Source organism: Hemitrygon akajei, chromosome 8 (assembly GCF_048418815.1).
Source record: "Hemitrygon akajei chromosome 8, sHemAka1.3, whole genome shotgun sequence".
In the NCBI taxonomy this organism is placed as follows: Eukaryota; Metazoa; Chordata; class Chondrichthyes; order Myliobatiformes; family Dasyatidae; genus Hemitrygon; species Hemitrygon akajei.
The window spans coordinates 8,143,390-8,167,118 of NC_133131.1; the positions used below are offsets into that span (position 1 = coordinate 8,143,390).

Below are 23,729 nucleotides of genomic sequence, written 5' to 3' on the forward strand. Positions count from 1 at the left end.
GCTATAGGTAAGTCTAGTAATTTCTAAGGTAGGGACGTGTTCAGCATAACTTTGTGGGCCAAAGGGCCTGTATTGTGCTGTAGGCTTTCTACGTTTCTAAACTTAAAATACCATGGTGGGACTGGGAGCCAATCTGGTCCAGACAACCTTTGTTGTTTCCAGCCAATGCCCAGATATAGTGAAGGTAATCTACTTAAAAATCTCAGAAACAAGTGCTGAATGTTTCCTTCTCAAGGGGAATTAAAGAGAAATGCTTTTGCTGAACAGTATAAACAGCATCATCGGTCCTTTTCAGAACAAAAAGATTAATGGAGCCACCTCTCACAACATGAAAAACAAAAGAAAGCACAAAGGGTCTTTAAACTGAAACATTAACCTGTTTCCTTTTCCATAGACACTGCTTGATAAGCTGCTTTTCCAGTATTTTGTTTATCATTCTTTATAATGACGTGCATTTATGACACTCCTTTATGATACATTTATAATACACCCAAGGTGTTTGGCAGAAGTACAAGAATGAAGAAAGAGAGAACAGATAATCAGCAGCTGGGTCAAAGGTAGCTTTTAAGCAGCACGTTAAATAAGCTAACAGAACAGTGAATAGGCAGAAAGATTTAAGAGGGTTTTCCCAAACAGGGAAGGAGTATAGGGAGACAAGAGTGGGCATTGAGGGCGCAATTTGAGGGGCATTTTTATCTTGGAGAGTTGTGAAGCTGGGCTTAGCAACATTAGGGGCAGGAGAGACAATCGTGAATATTTAAAAGCAAGGGTGAAAATATTTTAAATGATAAGCTGCTGAATAGAGGGTGCAAGTTACGAAACAAGCAGCATACTTTTGGAGGAGTTAAATATTATAGATGCTGGAAAAAGGGATACTGACAAATCAGCAATTAGAATAAATGGAGTTGAAAACAGCAGAAGATTAATGAAGGTGCAATTTCAACCATGATGCAGTTGGAGGGAGACTGACAAGTGACATGTTCAAGTGATATTACAAGTAAGTATGCAATTCCTCCACATATGAAGTGAAATACACTGATTGTAAAAACCTGTACTTGGACTCATTTCATACTTTGTTGTATAATTTAATATCAAAACTTTGAAACTTACATTAAATGGTTACTTGTTAAATTCACCTTAATGCAGCTACAGGATTTCTTTGCATGGAAAGCAACTCAGACCTCCCATCCTTAAAGGCTTCCACTGCCTCGGTTAACCTCCAAGAAACACAGTTTTAAAAATACAAGTTTGCAGTGGGCTGAACAAATTTTCTGGATTAAATCAGCCAGAAGTCAACACCAAATTTCCTACTCACTGAATCTACCTGGTTTGAACTTGCAATTGAAGATATGAGAGGCTCTTAAATCAGATCCAAGTTGCACTTAGTCAGTGTAGCTATGGTGATCAAATGGTTGATCAGGAGCTCAAAGTCACTGTGAGCTCCTGAGCTACATGCATTATGTAACACAGGTTTAAGGTGATATCACTGAGGCAACTTTCTCTCATCATAAATAATAAATTAGTCAACAGACCACAAACTGCACTTACAACTGTCCTTCAAAATAGTATTTTGACTGGTATCTGCAAATTCATCAGTTTGGTCAAGCAGCTTAAGCAAGGTTAGTTGACTGATAAAATTGTAACATTAACCAATACCAATTTGAATGTAAACTTCTGTTCCACCAATCTTGTGTCACGCTACAGAGCAGCAACCATTACCACTGCTAGCCTCTTTGGAAGGAGACCAGATATCATGTTAGTTTCAGATAGATAATCCATGGGTAATCCAAGGACCTATCCCTGTGGATTTGCATTTTATTGTTGGATTTATAACACAAAATTTAGCTATCAAGGGTACACTAACATCAAATCTTCCTCAGAAAGAACACTGTACATATTAATGTAAACTTCAAAGGCTGCATTCAATGTTTGTTATCTCACCAACACCCTGATTGCATCCAATTCAGATCTTCCCTTTAGGACATGAATACCATTTAGCACACCAAACCCTCTAAACAATTGCATGAGTAAAAGTCATTCCAGAACATGAAAAGGTTCCTTCAACAAAAGAAAAAACCTTCTCAAAATATAGCTGGTAGTCTCAAAGATTGGACTGCTACCACACTCTTGATTGGAGCATCAGAATTTCTAAACACCAGATTAGCTATGTTTTGTGTTGTCTGGTGTTAGTTTCTTGGGACAGGGCTTGTTAAGTTAGGGACACTTTCTCTACAACTGACCTGGAAAACTCTGTCATTGCAACTCCTGATTATCATTAGTAAAATCAAGTCAGTTCAACCACTGAGGGATAAATATAAATTCCAAAGTTTACTCATCTGACCAAGGTTCCAATTAACATCATAAATTAAAACCCCATTTCAAACATTTTAAAGGATTATTTAGTGAAAGACTTGCATTGGCGTTAAGCCCCTGTCCGGGGCATTTTTATCATGTTCTTGGATATAGTGCAGTCAACATGAGCAGCTATTTAACCTAAGATTTCATTCTCAATTATTGAAACATCATAGTGAGTATTAAAAATGGAAATGAGTGGGGGAACTAGCATCTGAAAACTACTTCCCACAGCAGAGTTAAAGACAGAGACAAATTAAACACTCATTGCTACCAAAAGCTATTTTTATGCAGTGGATAAATGGTACCAAAATAACCAAAGGGCGATGAGCTTGTCACTTAAGACTCAAATGCAGTTGAGGATTTGGATGAGGTTATGAATCGTGAAGACCATTAGAACCCTTAATTAAAGTCACAGGCCTTATTTAAATTTCAAAAAGTCTCTTTTGCAGTTTATACTGATTTTATGGACATCACTGTCACAATTCACATGACTGGCGTCACAATGTCCTCATGAGTTGTCATCTCTCTTCACAACACATGAATGGGAAAGAGCATTTCATCAGAAAAATTAAAGTGGGGTTTACCTCATAAGGAGAAAAAATAAAATCAGAGGAACTGCAGTAAATTTAATCACAGTTTACCTGGAAAAGTATAGTCAGAGACTGGGGTGTACAGTAATGGGAAGTGCCTATATTTTTGGGGTCTGACTTGAATAGAGTCCTTAATACCTTTTGGTCAGAAAATGCATGCTCAGATTTTGCTGACACCTAGTTAGTGCAAGAAAGTAATTCATGCCCACAAGAGCACTTCATTCAACTTTAATTGCTTGGAGCAGTCCACCATTCAACCTCTAGTCTCCCCCTACTGAGGAAGTTGTTTAAGAAAAGACAAACATTGTGTAGTCACTAAGGTGCCATCACTGAGGGATAGCTTTAAGGATTCCCCGCTGCACCCGATAACTCATCAGTGACTGGTTTTCTTTGGGGGGGAAGCAGGGTCCACGGTCCGTTACATAGGCATAGGGGAAGCGGAGCACCCAGAGTCCATCTGGTGGCACAAGTATTTCTTGTCTCTCAGGATAAAACACAGGACAGGGCGGAGGACCAGGCTGAACCTGCAAGGTAAAGAGAAATTAAATCTAATACAGAAAAATCTAAACACTTACATGTGAAAATTTCTCAATATAAACTTTCTAAACCAATTGCAAGATTGAAACATGATAAATTACTATGTTTCAAAATCAATTTATTGTCAAAGTCAATTTATTATCAAAGTATATACGTAAATGTCACCATATACTACTTTGAGACTCATTTTCTTGCAAGCATTCACAGTAGATACAAAGAAACATAAAAGAATCAATAGGATACAAACACACACAAAGATGGACAATTAACCAAAGTCTATAAGATAAACTGTGCAAATATAAAAATGAGAGATAGATGAGTTGTGAGTCCTTGAAAGAGAGTCTATGGGTTGTGTAAGCAGTTCAGTGTTGAGACAAGTGAAGTTATCTATGCTGCTTCAGGAGCCTAATGGTCAAAGGGTAGTGTAGGCCTCCATTAGTCTCGATAGACCATGGATTTGCGCCTTGGAAAGTTTCCTGGGCAAGGTTTTTTTTCAAAAGGAAGACCGGCAGTTGCCCAAGCTGCAAGTCTTCCCTCTCCACACCACCGATGTTGTCCAAGGGAAGGGCATTAGGACCCATGCAACTTGGCACCGGTGTCATCGCAGAGCAATGTGTGGTTAAGTGTCTTGCTCAAGGACACAATACACAGCCTCAGCCACGGCTCGAACTAGCGACCTTCAGATCACTAGACGAACGCTTAACCACTTGGCCACGCGCCAACACACAAAGGGTAGTAGTTGTTCTTAAACCTGGTGGTGTGGGACCTAAGGCTTCTGTACCACCTTCCTGAGAGCAGCAGTGAGAAGAGAGAATGTCTGGATGGTGGATGCTGCTTTCTTGTGGCAGCAGCCAATTAATCATTTCTGGCTTTTATCCTTTTGACTTAGCCTCTTTTGGTGATATACTCCCAGCGAGGCACTGCATACCATGGTTGTTTTAACAATGAAACGGTCAGCATTCAGCATTACTAAGCTATGAAAGTGATAGCAAGTATAGTTCACACGTGCAGAGCTGAATGCAGAAAGCCTGAACTCGCTATCTGCTTTGCCACTCCACATAAAAAAAATGGTTTTGCAGCTGTCTTGAACGTGAAGTAAGGAGCTGGGAAGTTGATTGGTGAGAGAGATATAGGGCTGGAGAGGGGGGAAAACTGCTAAGAGAGGTCAGAAGGCCATGGAAGAAAGAAAAAAGGGGGACGAGCACCAGAGGGAGGTTATGGGCAGGTAAGGAGATAAGGGGAGAGAGGGAAAGGGAATGATGTGGGGGGGGGGGGGGGGGCATTACCAGAAGTTCGAAAAATCGATGTTCATGCCATCAGGTTGGAACCTACCCAGATGGACTGTAAGGTGTTGCTCCTGCAACTTGGGTGTGGCGTCATTGCCACAGTAGCAGGAGAATGCAGGTGAGAAATATCCAGAATGTATAATTCACAAATAAAGAAAAGCATGTTGGCTGCCAAGCATGGCACAGCTAATTGATATCAACAAGTATCTAGCAAGCTAATGCTCGGATGGCTACCTTTACAAGATAATTAATAGACTACAAATAATTTATAGTAACATTATCATAAATGAATGATCCACCCCAGAGTAAATACTCTCCCTATACAACATCTTCATTTACAGAAAACAATTTAAAAAAATAAATCTAGGTTCCGTGAAATAGATCTCAAGTTATTGGAAAAAAAGTAGGCCTGAGGCAACAATTATAAAGTATGAATATAAATTATGTATTATGTCAACAGTACAGTTACCGGAAGTTTTTCTAACAGTGGATTCCAGTTAATTGTGACGCACCAATATATTTCAGCCCAATTAAGCAGCTACCCCAACTAGCTAAAGTTTCATGGAAATAGTTAAAAAGGTATCAAAACGACAAATTACTGCGGATACATTAGGGTCTTTTGTGGATGCAATAGGGTCTTTTTAAGAGCCTCGTAGATAGGTACATAGAGCTTAGAAAAATAGTGGGCAATGCACTTGGGAAATTCTGGGCAGTTTCTAGAGTAGGTTACATGGTTGGCACAACATTGTGGGCAAAAGGGCCTGTAATGTGCTGTAGATTTCTATGTTCTATAATCCTCAAAAGTCATAAACCTTGTGCAAGCTTCAGGAACTTTATAAACCAATGAATGTGGACAAAATTTCTTCCAATATCTGTCATAGTAGGAAGTACAGTATATATTAAGATTTTAATTGCACATAAAACCATAGACGTAGGAGCAGAATTAGGCCATTCAGCCCATCAAGTCTTCTCTGTCATTCCATCATGGCTGATTTATTATCCATTCTCCTGCCTTCTCCCCATAACCTTTGATGTACCTACTAATCAAGAACCTATCAACCTCCACTTAAAATATATCCAATGACCTGGCCTTCAAAGACATCTGTGGCAATGAATTCCATAGATTCACCACCCTCTTGGCAAACAAATTCTTCCTCATCTCTTTTCTAAACAGACATCCTTCTATTCTACGATGTCACAATTTAGTAATAAATAAATTGTACTTTGATAATTAATTTACTTTGAACTAAGCTTAACCTTGAACTACATCCTCATGTTCAAAATAAATTTATTACCAAAGTGCGTGTATATATATCAGCATATATTTCATAATTTTCTTTAGGCGTATTCAATAATCATAATAGAATCAATGAAAGTCCACACCAACCTGGGTGTTCAGCCAGTGTGCCAAACAACAAAATGTGCAAATTCAAAATAATTGAATTTATAATTCAATTATAAATAATTGAAAATAATTCAAAAGAAAGAAATAATAATAATAAATAAGCAACAAATATTGAGACCATAAGATGAAGAGTCCTTGAAAATGAGTCCATATGTTGTGGGAACAGTTTAGTGAAGGGGCAAATGAAGTTGAGTGAAATTATTCCCGTTGGTTCAAGAGCTTAATGGTTGACGGGTAATAACTGTTCCTGAATCTGATGGTGCAAGTCCTGAGGCTTCTGTACCTTCTTCCTAATGGAAGCAGTGAGAAGAGAGCATGGCCTGGGTGGTGGGAGTCCCTGAGGATGGATACTGCTTTCCTGTGGATGTGCTCAATAGTGAGGAGGGCTTTACCCATGATGGAATAGACCATATCCACTACTTCTTGTAGGATTTTCTGTTCACGAGCATTGGTATTTCCATTCTAGGTTGTGATATGACCAGTCAACATATCTCCACCATATATCTACAGAAGTTTGTCAAAGTTTTAGATGTCACGCTGACATCTAGAGACACTGCTGTGCTTTCTTCATAATTGTACTTGAATGCTGGGCCCAGGGGAGGTCCTCTGATATAATAAAAACACTGAGGAATTTAAAGTTGCCAACAGTCTCCACCTCTGACCCTCCGATGAGGACTGGCTCATGGATCTTTGATTCCCTTCTGAAGTCAACAATCAGCTCTTGACATTGAGAAAGATGTTGTTGTTATACCAGCATTCAGGCAGTTTTTCAATCTCCCTCCTATATGCTGATTCATCACCACCTTTGAATCCTGGTTTGCCAACTGTGAAAACCGTTTATTGTGATGAATAAGCCAGCCCAATAGCCTCAATAACATTGGATGTCTGCCACAGCTTTCAACTGAAGTTGAAGTTGTGGAGAAAGGAAATTTGCACAGAAGCAAATCTCTGAATGTCTTTCCCTGGTAATGAGTATTGAGTACACAGTCAATGCTTCAGCCTTGGGCAAGTCAGTAGCAACTTGACAAAGAAAATCACCTTTAACTCCCCCCTGCAAACTTCGGCAGAAGATGCAGGCTGACATTCCCAGTGGAAGGAGGGAATGCAGCTTAAGCTGAAGGGCAGCATTCTGGATGCAAAGTTCAATCATGGTTCAGATTCTCCCTCAGAGGTGGATGCAGAGGAATTAGTCAGGGAAGAACAGAAAATTTATTACGCAGAAGACATCTTGCCCCTTTGTATTGATGCCAGTTGAGAAGATCTTATCAGACCATAAGACATAGGAGCAGAATTAGGCCATTCAGCCCATCGAGTCCGCTAGAGCATTCCATCATGGCTGATCCCAGATCCCACTCAACCCCATACACCTGCCTTCTCAACACATCCTTTGACGTCCTGACCAATCAGAAAACTATCAATTTCCTCCTTAAATATACGCATGGACTTGGCCTCCATGGCAGTCTGTGGCAGAGCATTCCACAGATTTACTACTTTCTGGCTGAAAAAAATCCTTCTCATCTTTGTTCGAAAGAGTTGCCCCTCAATTTTGAGCCTGTGCCCTCTAGTTCTGGATACCCCCATCATAGGAAACATCCTCTCCACATCTACCTTAACTAGTTCTTTCAACATTCAGTAGGTATCAATGAGATCCCCTGCATTCTTCTGAATTCCAGTGAGTACAAGCCCAAAGGTTGCCAAACACTCCTCATATGTTAACCCCTTCATTCCTAGAATCATCCTCATTAACTTCCTCTGGTGTTCCTCCAATTACAATACATCCTTTGAGATACAGGGTCTAGAGATGACAATACTCCAAGTGTGACCTGACTAGTGTCTGATAAAGGCCCAGCATTATCTCCTTGCTTTTATATTCTATCCCCCTTGAAATGAATGCCAATATTGCCAATAAATTCCAACACCTTGCATGGCACAGCCCTTCAAGTACTGAACTCAGGACTCTATAATGTTGATAAGGGTTTGCCTCTACCACCCTCTCAGGCTGATAGCTCCAAACCCTCCCCCCACAGGTAAAGTAATTTTTCCTCAACCATCTTATAATGTTCTAACAATTATATCAAATCCAAGCTCTCTGGCCTTTAGCATCTCTGCTTGGGAAGGCAAGACTTTGCTGTTTATTCCCTAGACACCATGTAAATTTCTTTGCTTCCATCCGATTTTTCTTCAGCCTCCTCAGCTCCACGTTAAAACAGTCCCAGCCTAGTGAATCTTTGTTCATTATTACCAATTCCAGCCCTGGTAACATTCTCATGCACATTCTCCAATTGCATGGATTATGGCCACGTTTCCCCAAGTAAGCTCTCAACCTCCACTTTCCCAACCTCCCTACAGCTTTAGAGGTCCAGTTTATACCATAAGACATTGGAGCAGAATTGGGCTATTTGGACTATCGAGTCTGCTCCGCCAATTGATCACAGTTGATTTATTATCCCTTGCAACCCCATTCTCCTGCTTTCTCCCTGTAACCTTTGATGCCCTGACTAACCAAGAGCATATTAACCTCCACTTTAAAAAAATACCCAATGATTTGGCCTCCACAGCCGTCTGTGGCAATGAACTGCACAGATTCCCCACCCTCTGGATAATCAAGTTCTTTCTCATATTTGTTCTAAAGGAACATCCTTCTATGCTGAGGGAGCTCTTTGGTCCTGGACTCCCTCACTGTAAAAAACATCATCTCGTGCACACTCTATCTAGGCCTTTCAATATTTTATTCTTCCCCACCCCAAACCTCATTCTTCTAAACTCCAGTGAGTAGCATTGTTAAGCACCTGAAAGATTCACTCAGTCAAAAGCAATACTCCCAACCCATGTAAGCAAGTGCATTTCCATCTTACCAATAGCAATACATAATTAAAAATCTTATGCTGAGCCTACACTCCCTGTAATCACAATTTACAGTCAAGCTTGAGAGTCAGTGACCCCACTGCAAAATGCTATGTTAACATTTCCTATTTAGTTATGCTCTGCCAGCCGTAGTAATCCAGCTGTAAGCTTTGGCCGTTGGGTGAATCTGTTGTGTAACTTTCTTTGTCAACACTATTTCCAGATGCATTTTTTAAAAAATCAACCTCCTCTGACAGTTTAATGATGCTATCAATACTATACTTTTATTACTACGCCATTTCAAATGTGATGTTCCAGACACCATCTCATCTCAACACCACTGTCAGCAGCAGATGTTGTCACGTTCTTCCTCTTCTATCATGTCAGCTCTTTCCAGATAAAATGCAGCTTTGAAGGGATGCACATCTGCTGCTGGATTCATTTCACAGCTACACTGAGCAAAGGTGGATCAGGGCCTGGTGTGGAAACAAAGTTCAAACTACATTATTAAAGTCTATATACCATATACGACCTGGAGATTTGTCTCTTTACAGGCAGTTACTGAAAAAAGAATGCCAAAAGAACCTATTTTAAAAAACCATCAAACACCTAATGTACAGCAATGCCATGGAATGGAAAAGTCTACAGCCAGTGGTGGACACAGGCAAAACCTCCAAACAATTGCATACACTCACATGGAGTGCTGCCGCAAGAAAGCAGCATCCATCATCAAGGACCCCACCGTCCAAGCCAGGCTCTCTTCTCACTACTGCTATCAGGCAGGAGGGACAGAAGCCTTGGGTCACACACCACCAGGTTCAGAAACAGTTACAACCGTCAAGCTCCTGAACCAGCACGGATGACATCACTCACAAGAACATTGTAACTGATTCTACAACCTATAGACTCACTTTCAAGTACTCTTTAAGAAAAAACTGCAAACACATTGTAAAGTTCAAAATAAATTTATTATCAAAGTATATATATATGTCATCATATACAACCTGGAGTTTCATTTTCTTGCTGGCATACTCAATAAATTCATAATAGAATAATAACCATAATTTTTACGAGCACAATTTGTATTTGTTTGCACATTGGTTGTTTGTGTAGTTTTTTATGAATTTTAATTTATTTTCTGTAAATGCCTGCAAGAAAATAAATGTCGATATGTATAACATATACACAATTTGATAATACATTTTACCTTGACTTTAGGAGACAAATATTACAAACTGCACATGATGTCCTTTGAAATCTCAACTACAGTAATGTAATCTCATGACAATATCTTTAGAAATATTGCTTTATCAAAGTACTAAAACTAAACCCTAGGGTAACATGATCTGCAGTTGAAGCTGCCCTCAATTTAGAAACCGAATAAAACAAACAAGCTTGCACAGTAAATATCTCTGGGAGCAATTTAAACTTTGGGCCTCAATGCAAATTATTAGGCAATCGCTTTAATGATTCACAAGACAATTCATGAGGTCATTTGAATTTTTCCACCTGTTCACTCTTACAACACCCAATTTCAGTTTAAATTGTTGCCTAATAAACCTGATAAAGAGCACTTAAGGTTTGTAATCTTACCTGTGGCGTAAGTATGATCTGTAATGGAGCATCCGGAACCACAATAAACAGCCTCATAAGCTGGGCATAGTGTGGCTTAAGTCCTCGGCCTTGGGAAGGAGAGAGGATATACAGGGGCATGTCCGAGGAAAGGGCTTTGATGGCAGATTCCTTCGGCCCGCTCCCCATCACCTTCATGATCTTCTCTGGCCCCGAGCACATAAACCTGCGACCGCGCGAGTCCTCATACTCAAAGCCAACAAATGCCCGAGCAATGTCGTCCCTCCGCCTACCTCGGCCGATCACAGTGCTGGCGCGCTTGGCTGGTACAGACTTGTTGGGGGCAGGCCAAGAGTTGCTGTCCATGTCCACCTCATCCTCAGACCTAGTTTTTATGACAATGTCCCACGGCATCAGATAGTTTGTCCCTGGTATGAAGCCACTCTGGTCCAGGCCCCTGTGGAAATTGTAAGCTTTGGCAGGGCCCAGTTTGACAAAGGACCAGCTGGAAAATTTAGGCAAAAGTCCTTTTGGACAACTAGAATTTAACATTCCGGGTAAGTATTCAACTGTTGAAACCTGCCGATCGACTATGCTGGGCCTTTTCTCTGGTTTATTTTCACCTCCTTGGCCATGAGCATCAGGGTTGTCACCCCCTGCGTGAGGGTCGGGGGGAAACGTACCCAGGCTGTCCGTGGACTGTCCGAGACTGAGCGCCAAACTCAGACTGGTGCTCTCGCCCTGAGTCTGGGCTTCTTTCTCTTTCATTTTCTCTCCTTCGCCTTCTTGTGGGGGGAGTGTGGACACGGTGGAATCGTTCTTCGCCGGAGCTGGATCAGGAGTGCTGGGCTGGAAGATGGGGAAGTAGAAGTGCTCAAGCTTCCCGCAGCATTTCTCCTCTTGAATCTGCAAAGATTTGTTTTTTAAAAGAATGTCAGATTTGTTCACATCAACAGTACATTCTTATTACACTATGGGTTTAGTATTCTCGAATTTTAAATAAGACAAAAACCTTATTGGCCTGCCCAGAAGATCTCCAGGCCATCAATAAACAGCAACGTCAAAAAGTTATAGTTACAATGATCTTGTTTTTAGAACAGTGACTTGGGTTTCAAATGCCTCTGGAAAATCCCATCTGGTTGCAGAATAACATGGTGGTCTGATGGTGAAGTAAAAGGTTGGAAGAGCAAAAATGCAAGTGGAAATGGCAAAAAAAAAATAAACTCAAGACAATCTGCGGATGCTGGAAATCCAAAGCAACACACACAAGATGCTGGAGGAACTCAGCAGATCACACAGTACCTATGGAAAAGAGTAAACTGTCAATGTTTTGGGCCAAGCCCCTTCTTCAGCACTCAAGAACTATCCTGAAGAAGGGCCTCAGCCTGAACCGTCATCTGTACTCTTTCTGCTGAATTCCTCCAGCATTTTGTGTGTGTTGCAAAAATATATGTATTTTACTGTAACTTATGGTGTATTTTATGTATTGCACTGTACTGGTGTCACAGAAGAACAAATTTCACAACACACGTTAATGATAATACATGTGATTGTGATTCATCTGAGCACATCGTGTTCAGACATTACTGTGGCTCGTTAATTGTCACTCATCTTTCAGTAAGGCTGCCCTTTGGGAACCTGGGACATGATCCGGACAGAAATCCTGAGGAAATGGTGTCTTTCAAATTAAAGGACAATCTAAGACTTCTGCTGACATTCTTACCTCCTGCACTACTGAAGAATGGCAGCGCACTCTTCCCATCATCCTGGAAATAAATATTCAACTGACACCATAATGAAACAGATAATCCTGTTTCCTTCACGCTGTTATTTGTGGAACTTTACTGCTCACAAGTGCCAGCTACATTTGCTATGTTATGATGGTGACTACAGCTCAAAAGCACTTCACTGGTTGGAAAGTACAAGCTTCTCAGGTGAAAAAGCAAGTCTTGCTTTTCATTCTTCTATGCCAACATACAAATATGTACATTAAACAGGACACTCAACTCAAACATGTAAAACTGATCCCAGATACGTCAACAGCCACTAAAATCTGTCCCCTTTTATTTCCATTGTAGTATGTATGTAGGCCTCCGTTAGTCTTGATAGACCATGGATTTGCACCTTGGAAAGTTTCTAGGGCGCAAGCCTGGGCAAGGTTTTTTTAAAATGTAAGACCGGCAGTTGCCCAAGCTGCAAGTCTCCCCTCTCCGTACCACCAATGTTGTCCAAGGGAAGGGCATTTCCATTACCAGAGCAGGAAAGAAAGTAATGCAAGCAATCATAAACAGAAGAGATTCTGCAGATGCTGGAAATCCAGAGTAACACACACAACATGCTGGAGGAACTCAGCGGGTCAAGCAGCATGTATGAAGAGGAATAAAGAACCACAGTTCCTGATGAAGGGTCTCGGCCCGAAACATTGGCTCTCTATTCCTCTCCCTAGATGCTGCCTTAGCCAGCCGGTGGTGCAGTGGCATCAGAACCTGACTTCGAGGCAAATTGCCCGAGTTCGAATCTGGCCAGCTCTTTGCACACTTTCCCTCTGTGCTGGGTCGAGCATCAAGCTAGCAACTTGGCTTTGTTTAAAAAAAAACCAGACAAATGCTAAGGTAAAAGCAAAATTGTCACCCGATGTACCACAAGGCACAAAAAGGAACAAAAAAAAACTGCCGGCACGAGCTCCTCCAGTAATTTGTGTTACAAGTTATGTGGTAAATGAGGAACGAATCACAATTAGCTCAATGTATCTGTCTGTAATTCAGAGAAAATCCTGCAATACCTGGTAGAAATCATAATTGCCTGACTTGATGTCGAAGGGATCATCACGAGGAGCTTGCCTGCGACCACAGTTACAGGAACTGGTGGAGCGAGCACGACTGTTGTGATAGAGCACAGGAGGATTCCTATCTGGCTCTGGTTTCTCTCCTGCAAGAAAGGGAAGAAAACATACAAGATGCACAACAATATGTCTCCCATTCCATTTTGCACTATTGCTGCACCAGGAGCAAGGAGTACAACGCGCCCTGGCAAATGACGACACATATATGACACACCACACTAGTTTGAAACTTCTCCAAGCTTTGTAACAATAACATGTGCAAATGCTCAGGAACGAACTGCAATAGGAAGTCATTGGAATGGACGTGTGGAGAAATGGAGGGCACTACTTTTGACCAGACAGGGTTAGTGAGATAAAAACAGAAAATGCTCCTTCAGACTTAGCAACTCAGGAAGCATCTGTGGAAAGAGAAGCAGAGTTAATGTTTCAGGTCAAAGCTTCTTCATTAGAAAAGGAAAGGAGAGGAAGAAGCAATTTTAGTTAGCATCAGAGGTGGCAGGAAGGATGGATGAGTAAGATGAAGAGTATATCTGTGAGGTCAGTGCTGCTCTGAGAGTATGTTGAAAGGACAATCTGGTCAAATGGGTTACGTGAGCAGATTCAGGGTGAATATGCAACTAAAAATATATATGTTGACAACACCAATATTGTGGGGTATGTCTAACAAGTCAAACTATACAAATGGAGAAAAACTGAGCCAATATCAGATACATGACTTGCAGTAGAAATGGCAGATTTGGTACAGAGAAAAGCGAGAGAATGAGTTATGAAGTTGGAAAGTTTGATGGAGTCTGAAAAGTTGCAAGGTGCCCAGATGTGAGACAAGACATTTATTTATCTAGAGATACAGCACGAAACAGGCCCTTCCGGCCCAACGAGCTGCACCGTCCAGTAACACACCAATTTAAGACTAGATGAATTTACCACGACCAAATAACTTACTAACTGGTACATCTTTGGACCGTGAGAGCACACTAGAGCACCCAAAGGAGATCAACGTGGTCACGGGGAGGACATACAAACTCCTTACAGAGGGCATAGGAAATGAAGCCTGAACTCCGACACCCTGAGCGGCAACAGCATCGTGCTAACTGCTACGGTACCACGCGCTCATCCATGCACTGAGCTTTGTTTTGCTTCAGAATAAGAATGGGATGGAGAGTTAAAGTGGCAGGCAACAGAAAACCCAGGGATGTCCCTGCTAACTGAATACAAGTATTCTGCAAAGCAATTATCTAAACCACATTTGATTTTATCAGTTTAGAGCAGACCTTATGGAGAAATACAGTATAACAGACTGAAAGAAGTGCAAGTAAATCATGCTTCCCCGGATGGGTTTTTGGGTCCCTGGAAGTTGGAAGGGAAGAGATTGAAGGGCGGGTGTTGTCTCACTGTGGCTACATGCAGAAGTGTAGCAAGTTGGAGAGTGGATGGTAGGAATGAAAGAAAAGATTTTTGAAATGCTGAAAGGGAAAGGGAAATATGTGATGAAATCTTATTGGAGACCAAAGACACTTGCAAATTTCTACAGATGTACCGTGGAGAGAATTCTAACTGGTTGCATCACTGTCTTGTATGGGTGGGTGGGGGGGGGGGGGGAAGAGAGAGCATTGCACAGGATCAAAATAAACTGTAGAAAGTTGTAAGCTGAGTCAGCACCATCATGGGCACTAGCATCTCCAGCATCCAGGACACCTTCAAGGAGCAATGCCTCAAAAGGGGGCATCCATCATTAAGGACCCTCTTCACCCAGGACTGTTCTCATTGCTGAAGGAGGTCTAGAAGACAGGACACACTCTCAAAGTTTCAGGAACAGCTTCTCCTCCGCCATCAGATTTCTGAATGGACACTGAATCCACGAATACTACCTCACTACTTTTTTTTTCTCTTTTTGCACTACTTATTTAATTTAACTATATAAGATCCTGTGCGCGTGTCTGTGTGTATGTATATACATTAGTGTCATTTAAGAAATTCTTAGATCAGTGCATGGCTGATAGAAAAATGGAGGGCTACGTGGAAGGGAAGGGTTAGATTTATCTTAGAGTAGGTTAAAAGTTCAGCACGACATCATGGGTCAAAGGCTCTGTACTGTGCAGAAACATTTTTCTTTCACACATCTACCCTCCAATAAAGTTCATTAAAAACCTGTGGAAAATACCTGATGTAAAGTTGGCTGGCGTGAGTTTCTGAGACTTTCTCCTTGTGGGACGGGTGATCACTTGTATCTCAGCCTCTCTAAGTTCCTACTTTGGTTGCCCATAAGGTTCTGATGCTTCTTCTAATCTCTGTCCTGTTCATTTGTCTTCATTATCAATCCCTATGCTCAGCCGTCAGATTTAGTAACTAGGTGAACTTTCAGCGCTTGCTCTTCTGGCCAACCAGATTTCCACAAGACTTCCACGATTCTGGAAACTGGCTTCCCTTGTACGGTCGATGAAATAGCAACACCTTCTACTCTACAATTAATATTAATAATAATGCAGACATGACTTGGTGTCTTCTTGTACTATACAATATTTAATGTAAGGATAACTATGTTTAGCTGCTTAAACTTTGCATATTCCCACAATTGGCTAATGTATTGTCCTTGAAGCTGCTTACTACTAGACTATTGGACCATAAGATATAGGAGCAAAATTAGGCCATTTGGCCCATTGAGTCTGCTCTGCCATTTCTATCATGGCTGATCCATTTCCCTCTCAGCCCGTGTCCTCCTGTCTGTATCCCTTCATGCCCTGACTATTCAAGAATCTATCAACTTCTGCCTCAGATATACCCAATGACTTGGACTCCACAGCCACTTGTGGCGATGAATTCCATAGATTCACCGTTCTCTGGCTAAAGAAATTTCTCCTCATCTCTGTTCTAAATGGACATCCCTCTACTCTGAAGCTGTGTCCTGCAGTCTTAGACTCCCTCACATCCTCTCCACATCCACTCTATCAGACCTTTCATCATTTGATAGGTTTCAATGAGACCCCCCCCCCCCCCACCCCATTCTTCTGATTTCCTGTGAGCACAGGCCCAGAGTCATCATTGCTCCTCAAACAATAAGCCTTTCAATTCCGGAATAATTTTCATGAACCTCCTTTGAACACTCTCCAATGTCACTATATTTCTTACTTAGATAAGGGCCCAAAACTGCTCACAATACTCCAGTGAGGCCTCACCAGTCCTTATTAAGCCTCAACATTACGCCTCAACATTACATCCTAGTCCTCTCAAATTGAATGCTAATATTGCATTTGCCTTTCTCACCTCCAACTCAACCTACATGGCGCTGGTGGCGCAATGGCATCAGCACCGGACTCCGGAGCGAAGGCTCCCAAATTCGAATCCAAGTCGCCGCCCCCCCCCCCCCCCCGAGCACTCTTTCCATCCGTGCCAGGTTGAGCATCAAGCTAGCCACTCCGCCTCATAAAAAAGGGTCGAGTCAGGAACGTTCATATCGTGACTCGGTTAACGCACCAATTCTCCTTTGTCTATCCTGCTTGTTATTCTCAAAGAATTCTGCCAGATTTGTCAGGCAAGATTTTCCCTTAAGGAAACCATGCTGACTTCAGCCTATTTTATCATGTGTCTCCAAGTATCCCAAAGCCACATCCTTAACAATCAACTCCAACATCTTCCCAACCACTGAGCTCAGGCTAACTGCCTATAATTTCTTGTCATAGCCTCCCTCCCTTCTTAAAGACTAAGTCTCTGGAACCATGCCAGAATCATTGATTCTTGAAAGATCATTATGAATGCCTCCACCACCTCTTCAATCATCTCCTTTAGAGCCCTGGAGTGTAGACCAGCTAGTCCAGGTGACTTATCAACCTTCAGACCTTTTAGTTTATCAACCACCTTCTCCCTAGTATGGCAACTTCATTCTCTTCTGCTCCCTGACAATTTTGAATTTCCAGCATACTGCTAGTGTCTTCCACAGTGAAGACTGATTCAAAATAATTATTCAGTTCATCCTCCATTTCATAGAAACATAGAAAAACTACAGCACAATACAGGCCCTTCAGCCCACAATGCTGTGCCAAATATGTACTTGCTTTAGAAATTACCTAGGGTTACCCATAGCCCTCTATTTTTCTAAGCTCCATGTACCTATCCAGGAGCCTCTTAAAAGGCCCTCCTTGTCCCCCATCACTCCCCCTCCAGCATCATTTCCAGAGGTACAATATCTACTCTCGCCTCTCTTTTACACTTTATATATCTGAAGAAACTATACCTTAAGCTCCCAGTTCACTGCACAACAGCCAGTCCAGAATAGCTGATCCCCGAATGGGCTCTACCACGAGCTGCTCTAAAAAGTCATTCGTACGCGTTCTACAAATTCCCCCTTCACGGCACACAGTCCTTCACTGACATGTGCAGCAATCCAGAGACTACAACCCTGAGGTCCTGCTTCTCAGCTTTGACCTAGCTCCCCAAAATCTCTCTTCAGGACCTCCTCACTACCTATGTCCTTGGGTACCGAGTCTTCTGGCTGCTCACCCTTCCCCTGACCCTGGTACCTAGAAAGTAACATACCATCCAGGTGCCTCTATTGCGCCCACAGAATCTTGTCTCTATTCCTCTGACTATTAGGTATATAATTAATCTAAAATACAGTGCTGTCCAAAGACAAAAACGTATCTGCTTGGGTTTACCCTTCCTGAAGAATGTCAGTGAACCTAATAGGATTCAGGGTGAACCAACAGCTCTTACTTCTGAAATGGGCTCACAAAGTAACAGAGTTATTGAATCAATTCGAGACAATATCAACACTAACGGAGGATTAGAAAAGCTACTCTATAAACTGTTGTGTAGCAGTAATATGAAAACAATATTTAACACACATTTCCTCTTTGGCTTATGCTATTTTAATAACTTATTACCTTTATCAAATAAAGCACAACACAGATTGTGTCAATGCACAATACACTTTAGAATTGTATGGAATCAATCCCACCATTATAGCTAATTGGAAGTCATGCAGACAATCAAACCTCGATTGCCCACAATAATTGCCACTCTGTTGCAATTACAGAGCAGCTCTGCTTTAGAAAGAATGTGCACACATCAGGGACCATCTCCCAGAAGCTGCTGACAATGCACCAAGGGAGCAGGAAGGAGACAGATAACCAGATTGTGCGATCAAAAATTTATCTGATTTATGAATGGCTGGGCATTAGAAGGGAACACACATCATCAGCCATGTACCAGGGAGTGGTAGGAAAAGGGAAGAAAAATCTCAGCCAGAATCTTCAAGATACCTGCAAGAACCTTACAAGCTTAAAGTTCTTTTCCCTTGTCTTTCTCCTGACAATATCTATCGTTAAGACTGGCACCACAGTGTAGCGCTTAGCATAACACTATATAACACCAGGTGCAAGATTGGGGTTCAATTCCAACCATTGTCTGCAAGGAGTTTGCACAAATTCCCCATAACTGTCTGCTTCTGTTTTCTGTCACATTTCTAAAAACATACGGGTTAGGGTTATTAAGCGGTGTGCATGCCCACGGTGACATTTGTGGGCTGCCCCAGCACATCCTGGACAGTGTTGGGCATTGACGCAAACAATGCATTTCACTGTGTGTCTCAATGTAAAGTGAAACTTAATTTTTAATTTACAATGCTTCTTCCCCTCTGCCATCAGATTTCTGAATGGCCAATGAACCTATGAACGCTACCCCACATTTTTCTCCCTCTTTTTGCAATAATTATTTAATTTACATACATACTAATTTACCATTTTTATTATGTATTGTAATGTGCTGCTGCCACATAACAACAAATTTCATAACCTACACCATGATATTAAACCTGATTCTGATTAGTTTGGGTCCATGACCAAGAAAAGATATAATTGCCTTGGAGAAAATACAGTGAAGACTTATTGCATTAATTTTTTAGAGATGAAGGGATTTTCCCCAAAACAAGTTGGAGTACTTTTAGAGTTTAGACAAATGAGGCAATTTCCTTGAAACTTGAGATTGAAGGGGACTTCCAGGCTAGATGCTAATAGGTTACTTATTTGTTCAGGGAGTCCAGAACTAGTCTTAGGAGAGATGGAGTTGGCTACTCAGAACCGAAATAAAGCAAAACTTCATTTGGAGGGTTGTGAAAACATGAAAGGGCCACAGATGTTCAGCTGGTGAACATGTCCAACAGGGGGAGCAATAGATTTTGGAGATCATGGAAATCCAAACTGGACACTGTCTTGAAGATCAAGCGTAATCTTATTTAATGGCAGGGTAAGTATTAGGAGCCATTTCTTCCACCTTAATAGTCTGTGAGCTTAAAGTTCAAAATTATTGGACTACTTTAATTTCAAAATTAGAGGAAAACAGGATAATTTCTGGAAAATTACATAAAAAGTAAAGAACTTATTATATAGAGAACTGGTCTAAATCTGAATGTAAAACAGATTCTAGTTCTTTTCATTGTGATGGAGACACTGAACATGATTTTTCTCATGAACTTTCAATAAATTTGTACAATTACTGGTACATCATATATTCTCATGATTATAAATATTACTTGTCATATCGGGATGGGGTTTCTGCATTTATGTGCATTTAACTTCTCTCTCAAGGCTTTTCCCTCCCCGCCCCCCCTCTCCAATAACTCAACCCAAACCAAACTCACCTGGTTTAGGCAGCAGATGGAATTTATGAACACAATGCTGATCTGTTAAGCTTCTCTCTTCGCATAACTGGTGCCCATTACTCCAGAACTTGTAGCAATCTTCATGCAGCTGCATGGCATACTTCTGGAAGGCTGGCCCACGAGCATGCTGACTATAAACACGTAGGGCCTGTGCCAGCTGGTTCTTGTGGACCGTCGTTGTGTAATGGTGGGGCAGGTTAGACTGGTAGGCACTGTGAGCCAGAGGCAGGGCCTTTTGACAGCGGTTCTCAGAAAACTTATTATCTGCATCCAAAAAGCCTTCAAGGCCTCTCAGTTGTACCTGTATCTTGGAGGAAAGGTCTCCAGAGAGAAATCCCAGCTCATCATCCCTCCAGTTTATCATCACATCGTAGAGCTTGGAGGCCACCGCAAGCCAGTTTTTGTAGGCAGGAAGCTCAAAATGTGATGGTTGTGGATTCCTTCCGACACTATCCTCAAAACCCTTTTTAGTTAGTACCAGTTCCACATGTTGCCACAGGAACTCCTTCAATGTGCAGTCCACCAGCTGCCCACTAGAGCTGTTGAGGTTGCTCTCCAGAATGAAGGATGGCTGCCGGACATGCCTCATCATCTGATAGCGCCGTGAACCAGAAACCGGCAGAGATTCATGTTCTCTCATGGCACAGTTCCCTTTCAGTTGCCCAATCAGCATGCTGATGGGATCGTCCCCCTGACCTGCCACCACATACACAAACGCTTGGTTGGCAGGAACAGTGAACAGACAGTTAATGCTCTGGTTGGTCAGCACTCTGCTCTTTCTGAAAATCCTGTAAATCTGATCTTCCAAGGCATGCTGGAGTCTCCTTTTGGGAGAGTGTTTCTTGGGCTTATCCAGATTGGAAGGGTCTAGACCCTTGGGCTCGACCTTCAAAGCTCCATTCAGCTGGAAAATAAAGAGCAGTCTCGGAGGGCAGGGTCTACAATTCAATCGCCATTCCTTCCCTACTGGACAATCTTTAATTGTGCTCTTCAGATAAGGAAGAACCTTTTGCCGAAGGTTGTCCAGGGCTCGGAAGAGACGGTCGTAAGTGATGTCGAAGGAACAGGTGGGGTGGACCAGGAGGAGGATGTGGGAGACGGAGAAGAGGTAGAGGAGGTGGATACAATGGAGTTTCTCTTCTCCTTTCCAAAACTCGTGAGCTTCGGCGTGGGAGATGTCGTCCGCCAAGGCCCTACAGGCCTGCAACAGCTGGTGGTTGTCGCAGACGGCGGTGAGTATCAGGTAGAGGACCTTACTGTCCTGGTTGTAGGAGCACTGCAGTAAGTTATTACCCTGGTGATGCTCGTTCATCAAGGACGGAAATAAGGGGAAGACCGGCTTGTCGCACAGGGTGTTGACGATGGCATACTTCTCTGCGCTTAACTCCGACGTCTTGCCGAAGATGCCCACCACACACATCTCCTCATCCTTCCAAGCAACGTCCTCGCCGTCCGAGGCCAACACAGATCTCAGCGGCCTGGCCGCTGCCATCTCACTCGTCGTTCCACCCGCCATTCCATCCGGCGGAAAAACCACTGTACTCACAATCGTTCCGTGGAACGGGTCCGGCTGTTTATCTCCTCCGACCGGAAACAAAATAAATAAAGGCTCGCATTAATTCGTCGACCTTCCTCTCCGCCTCAGAAACTGATAAATGCAAAATCCAGACCCCGCTTCTCTCCTTACGCTCCAAACCCACCATTTTTCCCCGGTAATAATCGTGGTTCTAAGTGTCTCACAGTTTAGCATCAAACCACAAAATGGTTTCACCAAATGAAGCATGTTTAATGTGAAAAGCTATCAAGAGACGGACCTGCTAATATCAATCATTAGGCGTGAAAATTACTCATAATACTGAGTTTAAAACGTCACCGGCCTTACTCTCAGCATTTCTGCAATGCTAAAAGCTCTGTCAAAAGGCAAGTGTCAAGTCAATATTTCCATGTGCATCTGAAGAGAATATTGTATCTTAACCCAAGTCATGAAATTATCATCGAATGTCATATTTGCTTAGTACCTTTAACGGCAATCCATGTTAATTGATAAACTTCAACCATCCGTCCGTCTGAATTTTATGCATTATGGATTTTGCTCTCACTAATTTTCGGTAGAGATAAACAATGTTCTGATCATCTCTTTTTTTAATTTTCGCCAGCAATCTCAAAACACCTGCACGTCAGGAACAATAGCTTCTATTTTTTAACCAACACTCTGCACGATTTTAAACACTTGTTATATTTTTTATTTCATAAAAAGGACTCTAATCTCACTGGCGGTTTACATTTAACTAAATATTCTCATGACATCTTTTAACCTCTGCCTCTGTCTCTCTGTCTGTCTGTGTCTTGGACTATATTCCCAAAGGAAAAACACTCACAGAAATTAATTCTCCAACGACACCCAGGTCGAAATACAGATTAAGTTTTAACAAGCGAAAATCTGCGCATTACAAATGTAAAATGAGTTTGTGCCACTTCAAGAATCGGGAAAAAATGACTAATTGTCCTCTGCTACGGCATTTTAGCGTTGAAATAGCCCGTAGGTATCTCTGTAGGGAAAAACATACAATGCAAGTTCAGTGCAAGATCTATTTATCAATAAATTACCTCTGTTTATCAGCTTAAATTATTGAATGGTTGAAAGATGCCGACTGTACAAATTGCAAACTTCAAAACGACTAAAATTAATCACAGGTTACATCACTAGAGCATGTTTTTTTATCATTCCATAATGACAGCGTGACATCGAAATGTTGCATATTGAGAGATAAAGGAATAAAATTGATTTTATTTTCATCACTGGAATTTAAGTATTCAGATTAGAAATTTCTAGACAATTGCTAAAATAACTTGCCCACCTTACAAACTGACAACACTAGCTTTATTCTCGTTCAGCTCCTTATTGATGTGAAAGTAATTCAGTTTAAAATTTACCTTTATTCACTCATAAGCCATTCTTGTTTACTTGTTTAGACCTGAATAAATCTCCCATCAGCCTTCAATATTATGTATCTACAGCTTAATCTTTCTTTATAACTAAAATTCTCCTGACAACACCCTCATATTTTGTCCTTCCTCTCCAAGGGCATCAGTATCCTTACTGGAGTGCGGTGATCAGTAATGTACACTGTCTTTCATCATGTGTTGGTTGCCTTGGGGATTCTCGAATTCCTCTTCTGCCAGCCTTGCTCTGTCATATGATGAGCTTTTAATTTTTGACATGTAATTACTTCCACTTTGGACATATACCTTTAAAATTTCAAATTAGGCTTTGCAAATTTCAATTTAGTCTGGAGCATATGAGTTATAAGAAAATATTAAATAGGTTAGGACTTCATTCCTTGGAACTTAGGACACTGAAGTGTTATCTGATAGAAGTATACAAAATTATGAGGGGGTTTAGACAGGGTAGATGCAAGCAGGCTTTTTCCACAGAGGTTGGGAGGGTCTACAACTAGAAGTTGTGGGTTAAGGGTGGAAGTTGTAAAGTTTAAGAGTAACATAAGGGGAAACTTCTTCACTCAGAGGGTGGTGAGAATGTGGAACAAGCTGTGAGGTTGATTTCAACGTTCAAGAGAAGATTGGATAGGCACATGAATGGAGGGCAATGGTTCAGGTGCAGGTCGATGGGAGTAGGCAATTTAAA

General features: G+C 41.6%; 1 protein-coding gene across 1 annotated transcript; it reads right to left on the reverse strand.

Moving 5' to 3' along the window:
• Positions 1 to 567: 567 nt before the first annotated feature.
• smg8 (SMG8 nonsense mediated mRNA decay factor) lies at positions 568 to 21,898 on the reverse strand. The gene is made up of 4 exons (XM_073053154.1): positions 20,063 to 21,898; positions 13,372 to 13,517; positions 10,611 to 11,495; positions 568 to 3,469 (listed from the first exon to the last, which is right to left on the reverse strand). Exons 1-4 carry the CDS (start codon positions 21,597 to 21,599, stop codon positions 3,272 to 3,274), a joined length of 2,766 nt encoding a protein of 921 aa, XP_072909255.1. The 5' UTR covers positions 21,600 to 21,898; the 3' UTR covers positions 568 to 3,271.
• Positions 21,899 to 23,729: the final 1,831 nt, after the last annotated feature.